The sequence below is a fragment of the Zingiber officinale genome, chromosome 11A, assembly GCF_018446385.1.
Source record: "Zingiber officinale cultivar Zhangliang chromosome 11A, Zo_v1.1, whole genome shotgun sequence".
Classification (NCBI taxonomy): Eukaryota; Viridiplantae; Streptophyta; class Magnoliopsida; order Zingiberales; family Zingiberaceae; genus Zingiber; species Zingiber officinale.
The window spans coordinates 2,292,738-2,306,342 of record NC_056006.1 but is presented as its reverse complement, the minus strand read 5'-3'; the positions used below and the strand labels follow the sequence as shown (position 1 = coordinate 2,306,342).

The window sequence follows — 13,605 nt, the reverse complement described above, 5'->3', positions numbered from 1 at the left end:
GGCATTTTGATAATTATGATACCGGTCAGGCGAAGGCGATCTGCGGCGATAGTTCCTTGGCTTAGCGACCGGGGCGAGACTCCGACAATCGCGGGTGTTGTGGGTTGCCGACTGATGAAGTAAACAAAACATGGGAGTCCATACCTTTCCTCGCGGCTTAGGCCGTTCGGCCTCCACGTGTTGGACAACATGCGGCCTTGACTCCTTATGCGGCCTCATCCCCTTGACCCGGGGTCCTCTAGGTGGTTGATGAATGGCTTGAGGCCGTCGCTTGGCCGGTGCTGCTAACTCTGTCGGTGTTTCCTTTTTCCGGGCCACTTACGCTTCCTCCACGTTGATGTATTCGCTCGCCTTTTTCAACATATAGTCATAATCGTGCGACGGCTTTCTGATGAGTGAGCGGAAGAAGTCGTCATCCATCAGCCCCTGGGTGAAGGCGTGCATCATGGTTTCGGATGAGATTGCGGGAATGTCCAGAGCGGCCTGGTTGAATCGCTGGATGTACGTTCGGAGAGTCTCTCTAGCCCCCTACTTCATGGAGAACAGACCGACGCTGGTCTTTTGGTTGCACCTGCTGATTGCAAAATGGTGGAGGAAAACCGTTCGGAAATCCTTGAAACTTCGAATCGATCCGTCCGGCAACCTCCAGAACCAATGTTGTGCGGAGCCAGACAGGGTGGTGAGAAAGATCCTGCATTTTACTCCGTCGGTGTATTGATGAAGAGTGGCAGCGTTGTCGAACTTACCGAGGTGGTCGTCCGGGTCGGTTGTACCATTATACTCTCCGATCGCCAGCGGGGCGTAATGCTTTGGGAGCGGGTCTTGTAGAATCACCTCAGAGAACTAGCGATTGATCCGCTCGAGAGATGACTCAGATCAAGGCGCCTTTCCTTTCTTAGCATCCCGCACGGGGCGCTTCATTGGATGATCCCTGGTTGGCTTGGGCCAACTCGGAAGGAGTCTGGAATAGGGCCCAATGGAAGGGAATAGGGGCAGCAGTGTTTCTTCTGGTGTGCCGGTCTGCCCTCTATTCTGCGCCCATGTGGAAAATTGCTCCGGTCGGTCTTCTGGTGCCGCTCGGCCCCCTGATGCTGAGGTGGCCTGCTGTGCCAACCGCTCGGCGTGAGTCTTTTGCTGCTGCTCCACTATCTTCGCTGCTCGCGCCTGAATGAGCGCGCCGAGCTCTTCTTGGGAGAGCGTCACGGTATGTTGATGTCCAGCTTCTTCCATCACCTCGGCTCCAGATTCAGTTGCGTTCCCACACACAACGCCAATTTGATCCTGTCCGGGAGTTGAGTAGATGGACGCTAGGGGCGTGACGCTCTCCGCTGACTCCGCGTAGACTCCGGGATGACGTGGTCTTTGGTGAACCTGCAACAAAACAAAGCTGGGAAGGGGAACCCGACGACGGCCCTCCGACACTCAAGTGAGGCGAGAGGAAATCGAAACAGCGTAACGAGGCCAAGAGCTACAGTAGATGAGAATTCATACCTCTGTCGAAGGTTGGGGGCCCTTATATAGGGCTCCCCGGAGGTGCGTGTACGCTCTTCGAAGCATGCACACTCCTCAAAGCATACCTAGAAATAGTCGTGTCAGAAAAATGTGTCTGGCGCCATACCTCAATCGTCCGAGCATATCTTTGACGTGACAGTGGAAACTTCCACCGTACGATTCTCTGTCCGGTCCGGCCGCTAACCATGCTGTTTGTCGGCGACTCATGTCTCGAGAGGGATATCACCGGTTGTCCCCTTTGTCCTTTTCTGCTCCTTTTTGTCTGTTATAGACCTGACCGGGAAAGATGCAGGGACCCACTGTCGTCCAGGAGGGGACGTGTATTGGTCCGAGCGAGAAGGCTGCTCGGCCACATGCTTGGACTGGAGTCTTCGTTTATTCACAACTCGTCCAAGCGAACAGGTCGCTCGGCGCCTTAACTTTCCTAGGCGGACTCATGAGCGTCGAAAACCCGGCCCGCGACCGAACTGTTTCTGCACCGCATTGGGCGCGATCGTGGCTGATCAGCCGATGGCCTTCCGATCGACCACACCTTTAGGTTGACTATCTTGGCATTTACCTCCGTGTCATTGACCTCTATCCCGCACGGGACTCCACTCTTACTACCGGATCATGATGTAAATTTGGTGAGTAAGTTTATGGAGAAACCATTCTCTAATAATCGGAAGATGGCAAAAAGAATTCTTAGATATATGAAAGGAACTCTTGATTATAATATCTTCTATCCAACAAGTATACTGGTTAATCTTATTGGTTATACTGACAGTGACTTAGCAAGAAGTATCGATGATAGCAAAAACACATCAGGTTATGTTTTCGACCTTGGAAGTGGAGTTATAGGATAATGTTCAAAGAAACAATCTACTATTACACTTTCTATTACAAAAGCATAATACATTGTTGCTTCTTTTGCATTATGTCATTTACTTTGGTTGCATGAAAATTTAGAGAATCTAAACCATGATCAAGAAACAATGGATCCAATTCTTCATAGGAAAACAAAGCATATTCAAATTCGATATCATTTCTTAAGGGAGCTTGTGAACGAAGATAATGTTCACGTTAAATAATACAGGACCAATGAACAAAAGGTTGATATTTTCACTAAATCACTTAGAAGACCTACTTTCACAAAAATTATAGCAAGCTTCGGAATGATGAGCAAGTGAAGTTGGATTGAGTTATCTAGTGGCTAATTAAGTTAGCATAATGAGTTAAATTGTCAAGTATATGTATTTAATATAATAATATATTTACGGTAGGAAGAACCAAATTATTTATGGACTTCCTTTGTCATGACTATATAAGCCAAGTTGTAACATTAAAAACATATTGATAGCAAAAGATACATTTCTAACTTAGCTATATTCCTCTTATAAATTATTATACTCCTCTTCTATCCTCAAATATCATATCTTCTCCCCCTCCAGTGTGTTACTCATGTGTTACTCATCAAAACTATAGCAGAAACAAATGCTCTCCGTCTCTAATGACATCAATGTCTTCGATCTCTGCGTTATCTTGGCTCATCACCTTCGATGGCTCTAGACAGCCAAACTTTTCACCTGCACCAGGCAGAACTAAGTTTAAACATCTGGAATTATTATCTGCCCTAGCTTAGTCAAACAAACACTGTATTACACAATTTAATAAAAACTAGCTAGCCAAGTCGTGCTTTTCTTGCCTGCAATTTTGAAGATCTCTTCAAAAGAATCCGGTAAGTTGATGAGCTTCCCAATCCGTTCTCTGGCAATGTGAATGACGGCTCGTTTTCTGCCAGCAGCTGAAGTAACAACGCCGTTCGAGCAATATCCTTTGTTGATCTTTTCATGAAGATTTGAGCGGATAGATTTCTGAACTCGTTCTTCTTGAGCAATACTCTTTGTCGATCTTTGTTCCAGTTTCAGTTTCTGCAGAAGCTCAAAAGGAGCATGAGAAGCTACTTTTGCAGGTTGACGAGAGGGGTTTAGAAATCAGGTACCTCTAAAAGGTTGTTTGCTATAACTTTACTCAGTTCCACATTCTCTCGGAGCATTGTCAAGAATGTAATGCCGCTCAGCCTCAAAATCTGTGAGAGCTCAACGGTGCGTGCAGCATACGGCTGTGGCGTGCCGCCTAGAACTGCTCCCTCCCCAAATACATCTCCTCTAGTGAGCCTTGCACAAATCTGCTAAAGGGGTAGTTAGGCATATTAAAATAATAGGGAGAAATTAACTGCACCAAACAAAATATCTCAAATGCAAGATTTGTGAGAGGTTTTTAAAATAAAAAAAAATATTGAATAAAAAAATTTAAATCATTATAGATATGAGATTTAAGGTTTATAATTCAAGAGCACCTGCTCTTTTGTATTGAAATTAATGTGTATGTATGGAGCCATGCAACTATATGTTATGAATTAGGACATCTCCAATGCAAAGTTTATGAGAGGTTTGTAAAATCAAAAAAAGTAAATAAAAAGTTTTGAACCATCATAGAGGTGAGGTTTGAGATTTGTAGTTTAAGAGCAGCAGTGAAAATACAAATCTATTCTTTTGTGTCAAATTTGATGCAATATGCATGAAGTCATACAACACATGCTATGATGACATGGATCATAAGAAAGCTCATTTAGAACTTTAACCATTGAAGATATTTCAATGAACTTTCATATTGTTGATATGACATATTAGAATCGTGAAAAGAACTCATTTAAAATTCTAATCATTGGAGATACTCTTATATCATAAAAAAAAAATTATTTAGAATTTTAACCATTAGAGATGTTAAATTCAAATCATTGGAGATACTCTTATATCATAAAAAAAAAATTATTTAGAATTTTAACCATTAGAGATGTTTCAATAAGATTTAAAAACAATCTCATTTAACGCTTTAATATGATTGGAGATGCCCTTACTTGTTCACTTCCATCAGTTTTTATTCTCAAATCCTGTAATCAAAGTCAAATAACCAATCAGCCCAACTTACAATTAATGGATGATGAATGCGTAATGAAATCAACTAAAGCTTTCTTTGCTTACGACTGCTCCGGATACCATTACGTAGAGGTGAGTGGGAGCCTCATTTTGCAGTACAACATCTTCCCTCGGAGGGTAAAACTCAGCCTCCATTTTGGGAACGAGTTGAGAGAGGAAGTCGAAGGAAACTCCATTGAAGAGGTAAGCTCGCTGCACGACTGGGAAGAACAAGTTGCAGGCAATGCTGGATCGCATCCCCTCCGGGAGATTGCTCAATATCTGTTGCTGCTTCAGCTCTTCCGTCTCGAACCTGAAGCAAATGTGGGAGAGTATTTGGTTCTTCATTTGCTTCGGCAGCTTGTTCCTCTCTGCAAACTCGGAAGCACTCTGCACTGTGTCCCTCTGTACAAAATCAGCTACCAGATTATTTAAATTAATCTCCAAAGATTCATGTAAACCGTGTAGTTCATGAGACACGCACGAAGTTCCGAGTGCTGCTGGTGCAATGGACGATGAGGTTGGTCATGTTGCCGATGATGTAGGAAGTCAGAGCGAGAACAAACAGCATGTAGAAGACGTCAAACAGCATTTCACCGGTGTTCACCGCGTGCAAATCTCCATAGCCGGTGGTCGTTAAGGTCGTTATCGACCAATACATCGCGGTGACATATCTTCTCCACAGGCTCTGCGATCGGAAGTCCTGCATCGCCAAAGCTATCCATGTTCTGCTGGGGTTCGGGTTCCGATCGGCGATCAGATAGTTGAGGCACCCGGCGAAATGCGCGGCGAAGACAGTCACCTGAGCGGCAAAAAATATAAGCCGTGCAATCTGATCTACACATAGTTGAAGAAGAAGAGTTTGGAGTGCTAACTCACAGAGACTAGCTTCGTGCATCGAGTCCAGAAATAGTTGAATTTGATATCCTTCTCAAACCTGGAGAATAAGGAACTTACCCTCCAGAGCCGCCATAGCTTGAGCAGATTCAGTATCTTGAATCCAAAATTAACATTGTCATTTCTTTCAAACAGAAAGCTGATCGCATGGAATGGAACAGTAGACAAGAGGTCCAAGATGAACCCGGAGGACAAGTATCTGCAAAATGCGTGGTAATTGGATCTCACCAATATACAAGGTGTTAATTAATTAGTAAAAGAAAAGACAGCTCGGTACACGAAGCTCTCTCTATCCAGAGTTTCGGAGAAGGATCCAGTATATATAATCTTATAATGCTTTTTACAAGAAACTATTTTCAGGATTCGAACTCATGATCTTTTGGTTACAAAACAACAACTTTATAATATATAATCACAAACCTAGCTGCAATTCTCTTTGGATCATCAACCAAGAGATAGGATCTGGGATCGAGATAAGAAACGAAGAAGGTCAGAACGATATCGATGGCGAACAAGCTGTTCAAGATATGCTCGAGCAACAAGAGTTTCCCAGGCAAATATCTTAGGAATGCCAGTTCGAAGAGGCAAATCCACGCCGAGTAAATAACAAGCGGGATTAGGAACATCTGCCATGCCCTGAGCAAATAAAAACAGAGTATATATATACTCAATTCCTTCGTCGATACATGATTTAAATTGTGAGAAAGGTTTAAGTACCTGTAACGTGGATTATAAGGTGAGATTATGAACTTCCTCAGATTAGCCGACGGCGAGAATTCGTCGGAGAAACTGGAGTTGCTGCTGTCGCCGTCGTCGTTGTGGAGCATGCTTTGTATAGTGTTGGATTAAAGAAGATCTGTATGTTGTTTATGCGTGGGAGGATACTATTATATGTAGATAATGGATTAGGGAATAATATGGAATAATTTTATTGGGTTGATCGGGTTATAGAATAAATTTTTATAATTAATAATTTTCTATATATAAAGATTTAACAAAGTATTTGGTCGCGTCTTTCCGTATGTGAAATGGATTTTTATGTGATTAATTAAAAATATATATTAATATGATTTTATTCCATAAAAAAATAAAATTGTACTCTGAATATTCCCTTCGTATTTATTAAAGAAAGAAAGAAACTGATTGTACGTGATCCGCTTTTATGTTGGACTCTTTTTTTTTTATTGTATTTTTAAAATTATACATATTTTACTTGTTTAATATATACACATAGATATAGATGTATAGAAAATAATGTATTTTAAAAATTTAAACCCTAAAGTCTAACCGGTGTCACTGAATTGTTTTTTTTTCAATTTAAAAAATCATTTTAATAGGGCAAAGATAAAATCGTCTACTAATTCAAAATTTTATAAAGAAAATATATTACCAGTTATAGCTAGAGTCAGTAAATACACATGTTTGATCAAGTAATTGGATTTCTTCCACAAGAAATTTTAGCTCTAATAAATTAAATAAATGTATTTTTTTTCTTATTTTTTTCAACACTGTATATAAATCTGTATGTACAGAGTTTTTTTTTTTTTTTTTTTATGTTATTGGTTTGAAATCAAACTTTTTGTCTAAGCTTGATTTCATTTGGGACGGTTCTCGGAGTTATAGTGTCGCGATAAAATATTCAGGTTGTCATCCAAGTATTCATAATTTGAATCCTAGCTACGAAATATTTGCAGGAATTTTTTCTTCGAATGGAGGACGCAACTGGATTTCTGGACTGACCATCATGCGCGCTTTCTAATTTATCCTGATGATTAATGAGAAATTTTCATGGAGCTAAATCGATCATCCTCAGAAATAATCAATAAGATTAATTGAGATTATCAAATTTTTTTTTTTATTTCATTTGCGTCGAGTTGGCTTTAGTTTTCAATTTGTTGGTGCACCATACATACGTAGGGCTCACCTTGGCAAATTAATGCAGATGTATTGTTTTAAAATCCTATTTTATTGTTAAACATGCATCAATAGCAACCTTCATTCACTGTAACCTTCATTTTATAAACGTTTATTGCAAACTTTCATTGCCATAGTTTAACGAACACACAAATTGTGTGTGTTCGTGCTTGAGACCATCGATCAATGAGTCATTGGACAGCAGACTTTTATGTTGATGAAGTCATAGAATACCGAAGGAAGACCGACCATCTAGAATCCTTGCAAAGATTGAGAAAGAGAGAAACAGTTAGAATGGAGGTAGAGGTGCCCTGATTCAACTACTCCGACATTCAAAACACGTTTCTAGCAAAAGAGGTAGAAAAAAAGAACATAAGCGAGAAGATGATAGCAGTAGTTTGTGAGAGGGTATGTGCACGCATGTCTCAATTTACGAGAGCGGACTCCTTTTATATTCCTACTACGGAAGGAATGTTATCTCTCTCCTTAAGGTCTTGATTGATGGGATGTCATGTCTCAGTAAGTAAATCATCACATCGGCATACTAGAGAGTTATATCATTCACGTTCTGTACTATCAAAGATCCTGTTGGGTCATGCTATGGTGATCATGTCGCTCCATGTGTTATGATAATCCACGTATTGTCCCACGTGCTATTGACTAGCTTGTTGATGCATTTGACACAAATGATTAAATCTGAATTTTGATAAATGACAAATGGATTAAAATTAGATTTATTATTGATTTAACTTTGTTATCGAGTGTGTAGGGTTGCTTAACTTGATGAGTCTAAAGAACTTGACACTAAGAAGGAAGTCTAGTCAGAATGTGCGAATCCTAATTGGCGAAGTCCAGATGTAGAATTTGTTGGTGCAGTGGGGGCTGCTTAGAGGGAATGAATTACCTACAAAAAATTAACCCTTTCTCCTTCTTTTGATTTGATTAGACTAGCACAATTAAAATAAATAGAATAATAAAACAGAACAATTAATGAAAAACAGGCTCAGGAATTACTTGGTTACAATCTACATAGTTGTTAATCTAAGGCAAATATAAACACACTAAAATTCTTCTTCGTTGAAGATGGAAAAACCTCTTACACTCTTTGAAAGCTCAGAAAAAGACTAAATACACAAGTTGTAGTCCAGTTGTGGAAAATTTTCTAGCTCCAAGGGTCATTTTAAAGCCCTTGGGAAATCCAATCCGTGGGTGAAAGGCGTCTTCAAAAGGGTTCAAGATGCCTTCAAGTGGATAAATTTTTTTTCTATAACTCAACGACAACAAATGGTCATTTAAGGTTGACACTATTCACTGAAGGCGCCTTCCAAGCCATTGAAGGTGCCTCAGTACTGTTCATGGAAGGTATCTTTCAAGCTTTTGAAGGTGCCTTCGGTAGTGTTTATGAAAGCTACCTTCCATATTATTCATCCAAAAATGGTTAACTTCCCCTGTTAATCATTTTTCGCTCCACTCGCTTGGGTGATGCTCTGGGCACACGGAATTAAGATTACTGAACTTAACTCCGGCCTTCTCCTCGAGTAGCCTTCCTCCTCGGCTTCTCGTCCCTCAGATCGCCGTGCGCATTCATCTTGTCCACTGGTGTATTTTTCCGTAGTACTTTATCCTTTGGATGCACCGAGCTCATCTATTTCCTTCCCGTGTCATCTTTCTCACTAGTTGCGTCTTCCACTCGACTTCTTGTATTCCTAATTTCTTACACATTTAAACACAAGGGTCAAATGTACACAGGACCTAATTTAACTCGTTTAATCACATCAAAACTACCCCTTTTGATATGCATCAACTCGAGTTAGAGTTAGGGAAAAACAAGACATAAAATTTAACAAGAAAAAAAATAGAATTTTGTTAAGTATAAAATTACAAATGTACCCCTCCCCTGAACTTAAGTTTAAAATTTTCCCTTTCGATCATATCAAAATAAAGTCGGAAAAAGAAAACATAATAGTTAGATAAAAGTTTGAAACATTTCTAAGGGCTAAGGAAATAGAATTAAAAAAATTTTTACAAAAGATTTTTCCAAAAGTCTGAATTTTTAAGATTTAATAATTATATTTGTTCAAATTTAATTTAAAAATAAATTTAATTCTTCAAAAAATTTTGAATATATTCTTCTTAAAATTCAACAGTAGTATATGAATAGGCAAAAAAATTTCACAAAAAATTATTTTAAGGATTTTAACAAAATAAAATATTTTATACAGAAACATAGTTTTTATAAAATAAATTTTAAAAATAGATTTTTATCCAAATAAATCTCCCAATTTTTTTAAGTATTAACAATAGAATGCATAACTAAAGAAAAATTAAATTTTCAAAAAATAAATTTTCGAGAAATTTTTTGTTTTAAAAATAAGTTTTTTAAAATAATCTATAAAAAATTTATTACTTATCAGTAAACTTAAAAAATAATTTTATAGACACAGAGCCAACTTTTTTTATTAAAAAAAATTATAAATTCTAAGAAAAACTCGCACGAAAAATATTTTAAATAGATAACATTCATTTTTGAAAATTAATATTCAAAAATCATAATTCTATCCTAAAAATCTTGCTAATTTTTTTATATGTTCAAATATAACGGTAAGTATACTAAAAATCAGGTTTTTCAAGATAACTTTCCGAAAAAATTTTAAATTTTAAATTATAAATTATAAATTTTTAATCAAGAATTAAAAGAAAATTATTTAATCAATGAAAAAAATCTAAAAATTTGTGTATTAACATATTATGTATTGTTGCGATAGAAAAAAAAATTACAAAAATTAAGTATATGAAATTGATTTTTTAAGCAAAATTAAAATACATGCATAATTATTTATTATACTAAGCAATATTTGGGGACATAAAACAAATTTTTACCTACTGGTTAACAAGAAATTTCTTCAACATATATTTTTGTGATACTTTTTTAATTTTACCCTTATGAAATTGAAAGTACCAATTTAGGCTTTTATAATTTCTTGAATTATTTTGATTAACACATGCAAAAAAGAATTTCAATTCGGTCCTTCAATTTTTTATTTTCTTCCTTTAGTTTTTCATATATTTCTAATGGACACGAATGTGCTAAAATTACTTTCAGATCTAAATTTTTTTTTTCAAATTATTATTATTTTTATTTTAATTTTTAGTGATTTAGATATGAATTTAAGACCTTTATAAACCTGATTTGGAGGAAGAAAGCATACCTCACTTACCATAATCAACTTCGAAGTTTAAATCTCCCCCTTCACTGGTGCTTTTTTCTGAAGTGGCTCCCCTTTCGTCGATGCTCTCCTCTTGGTGACTTGCCATCAGTGCTAGTCTGGTATACTCTTCAACCTTGGATTCCGATGATGACTCATCCCATGTTGCCTTTAAGTTGTTGTGCCTTGATTTGGTTGGTTCTTTCTTCTTCTCTTTCATATTCAGCTTTGGGCAATTATCCTTGATGTACGCTTCTTCATTGCAGTTGTAGCATCAAACTTGTCTTTTGTTCTGAGTAAACTTCTTAGCCTGAGACTTATTGAATTTATAAGTTTTAAATTTTTTTGAGAATTTTCTTACCACATAAGCCTTTTCGTCTTCGTCAAAAGAAGTGTCGATATCTGACTTGACCCTTCTCATGTTCAGTGTGATGTTGTTTATCTCCTAGTTCTTTATGATTCCTACACATTTAGATTTGTGTAGTTCAAAGGTAGAAAATCAAATTTCTAAACTACTTACCTCTAGGTCCTTAGATATATAGAAGACGTCTATGATCAACGTCCATTCAGCAGTTCTTGGAAATGCATTCAGTGCGTACCTTAATGAGCCTCGATTTGTTACCTTTTCTTCGAGGTTCATGAGTTCAGTGATTAGTTCTTGAATCCTCGAGTGTAGATGTGCAACTATTTTGTCTTCTTTCATCCAGAGGTTCATTAGTTGATTTCGGAGCATGTCCCGTCTCGCGAGCTTTGCTTCAGACGTTCCTTCATATAGGTTCAAGAACTTCTTCTAAAGTTCCTTTATTGATTCGTAATCTCAAATTCAATTGACTTCCTAGGGTGGAAGTACGCTTAGCAGATGGAACTCGGCTCGTCCGTTCGCTACGAAGTCGACTTGATCTTTTTTGGTCCACTGATACTCTTTTTTTCCGACTACTTGTTGGTATTTGGGGGCTACAAAACTATATTTAATTATTAAGAGTAATTCAAAATCTGTTTTAAAAATACCTTCATGCACTTTTTCCCATGTTACAAAATTTCCCTCGAACTTTGGCAGATAGATGCTCGGTCTAGTCATCATTTTGGTACTTAAGTCCACGATTAGTCCTTCTGAGACGTTTTGACTCTATACCACTTATTGGTGTAGCAGAGGCTAACAAGAGGGGGGTGAATTGCCTACAAAAAATTAACCCTTTTTCCTTCTTTTGATTTCATTAGACTAGTGCAACTAAAATAAATAGAATAATAAAACTAAACAATTAATGAAAAAGAGGCTCATGAATTATTTGGTTATAACTTAGGTAGTTGTTAATCCAAGACAAATAGAACAACGGGGAAATACATTATTCTGTCCCTCTTATTTTTGAGTTTTCCCACTTATGTCCCTAAGATGTTTTCGTTCCCATTTATATCCCTCCTAAATTGTTTTTGTTCCCAATTATGTCCCTACCGTTAACTCATCCGTGAAAATGAAACGGAAGTGCACGTGCCTATAAAAATCCTAAATTAAAGTACACTTATTATGCCCCTCTTTTTTCTGGGTTTTTCCATTTATGTCCCTAAAATATTTTCATTCTAATTTATATCCCTCTTCTTTTATTTTTGTTCCTGATAATATCCCCTCCATTAATTAATGCTACGTCAATATCAGACGGAATGTCTGGAAATTCTTACTCAAAACCCTTGATGATTCGTGGAGCGTCCAACAGTCAAAGGAGGCTAAGTACTTTATCAACCGCAATTCGCCCAGCTTTGTCGAGCTCCTCGATCTCCTTCGCACCGGCGAACTCTACATCCCGCCCAACATTCCCGATAAGTTGCTCTTCCGTGAGGCCCTCTTTTATGGCCTCCTTGATAAGGTCCGCATCGGCCGGTGGGGCGCCTTCAATGGGAATCGCCTCCAACTTGTCAGCTCAGTCTCCGGCTGCACTCATGGTGACGGGACAGCCATCCATGCAGACCCTAACGACCAAAGATGTGTCTCCCACGACAGTATGGTCCATGTCTACGATTGGATGCTAGAATCTCACCCACCCATCATCCTCGACTTCCAGTAGGTCAACGACGTTAGCTACATCGACGCCGGCAACATCATGATCACCGCCTGAGAGCGTCGGGCAAGGGGGACAGCAGCATGAGCATTTTCTCGATCTCCACCAGCGAGTTCCATCACCATTTAATTTTTGCGTCACCCACTATGACCAAGTCAAGGGCTTCACTACTAGCGCGCTTAGCTTCAGCAACGCCGACCGGAAGATCTTCGTCACCTGTAAAGAGCACTACAACGAATACGACATCGGGGGTGTGGGGCCAAGATACTGACAAATAGGTTGACTTCTCAATGCTGGCAAGTGTCTGATGGTGGTGACATTGTTCCCGAGACACCAACTTCATCGGCCTCTTAGACTTCAAAGCCAAGGGCGTGGTGTGGTCATGGTCGGACACCAACGCATTGGTTTCGGCCTTCCTAGCCGAGAAGCGCGTCCTCCACACCACCTTCGTTGAAGAGCCCGTTCCATTTGCGTTGTTAACAAATACAACGACCTCGGCTTCATCGAATTGAGGAGCCATGCCGACGGTGTGCGGTGGAGTTCGAGGAGTAGGCTCACTAATCAGAAAGCTCCCAACGAAAAGAGTTGCTACCCCAAACCTCTGACGCATGACGACCAACTCTTCTCCATGAACAGTGGCATGTCAGTCTGCTGCGAGCCAGTGGGTACTAAAACGTGTGACAACGAAGAATAAAGTCATGTGCATGTCACGTGTCATTTCCGTTTGATATTGACATAGCAATTAACGGCGAGGATATTATCAGGAACAAAAATAAAAGAAGAGGGATATAAATGAGAGTGAAAATATTTTAGGGACATAAATGGGAAACCCAGAAAAAAGAGGGACATGATAGTATACTTTAATTTAAGATTTTTATAAGCACGTGCACTTTCGTTTCATTTTCACGGACAAGTTAACGGTAGGGGCATAAGTGGGAACAAAAACGATTTAGGAGGGATATAAATGGGAACGAAAACATCTTAGGGACATAAGTGGGAAAACTCAAAAACAAGAGGGACATAATAATGTATTTACCCTAGAACAACACTAAAATTCTTCTTTGTTGA

General features: G+C 38.8%; 1 protein-coding gene and 1 pseudogene across 1 annotated transcript; one reads left to right on the top strand and one right to left on the bottom strand.

The window, feature by feature from the left end:
• Positions 1-876: 876 nt before the first annotated feature.
• LOC122032819 (potassium channel KAT3-like) lies at positions 877-6,193 on the bottom strand. The gene is made up of 10 exons (XM_042592131.1): positions 6,084-6,193; positions 5,787-6,002; positions 5,349-5,565; positions 4,954-5,271; positions 4,536-4,874; positions 4,412-4,444; positions 3,494-3,679; positions 3,197-3,422; positions 3,007-3,077; positions 877-1,371 (listed from the first exon to the last, which is right to left on the bottom strand). Exons 1-10 carry the CDS (start codon positions 6,191-6,193, stop codon positions 877-879), a joined length of 2,211 nt encoding a protein of 736 aa, XP_042448065.1.
• Positions 6,194-11,037: 4,844 nt separating this feature from the next.
• On the top strand, positions 11,038-13,231 carry LOC122032818 (annotated as a pseudogene).
• The last annotated feature ends 374 nt before the right edge of the window (positions 13,232-13,605 follow it).

Bases quoted from the DNA above. Each gene is read 5' to 3' on its own strand.
- LOC122032819 (XM_042592131.1), bottom strand. From the start codon at position 6,193: ATGCTCCACAACGACGACGGCGACAGCAGCAACTCCAGTTTCTCCGAC. The intron at 4,445-4,535 runs GTAAGCAAAGAA...CTTTGATTACAG, and splicing joins TAATGGTATCCGGAGCAGTC to GATTTGAGAATAAAAACTGA. The intron at 3,078-3,196 runs GCAAGAAAAGCA...TGCCTGGTGCAG, and splicing joins AGAGATCTTCAAAATTGCAG to GTGAAAAGTTTGGCTGTCTA.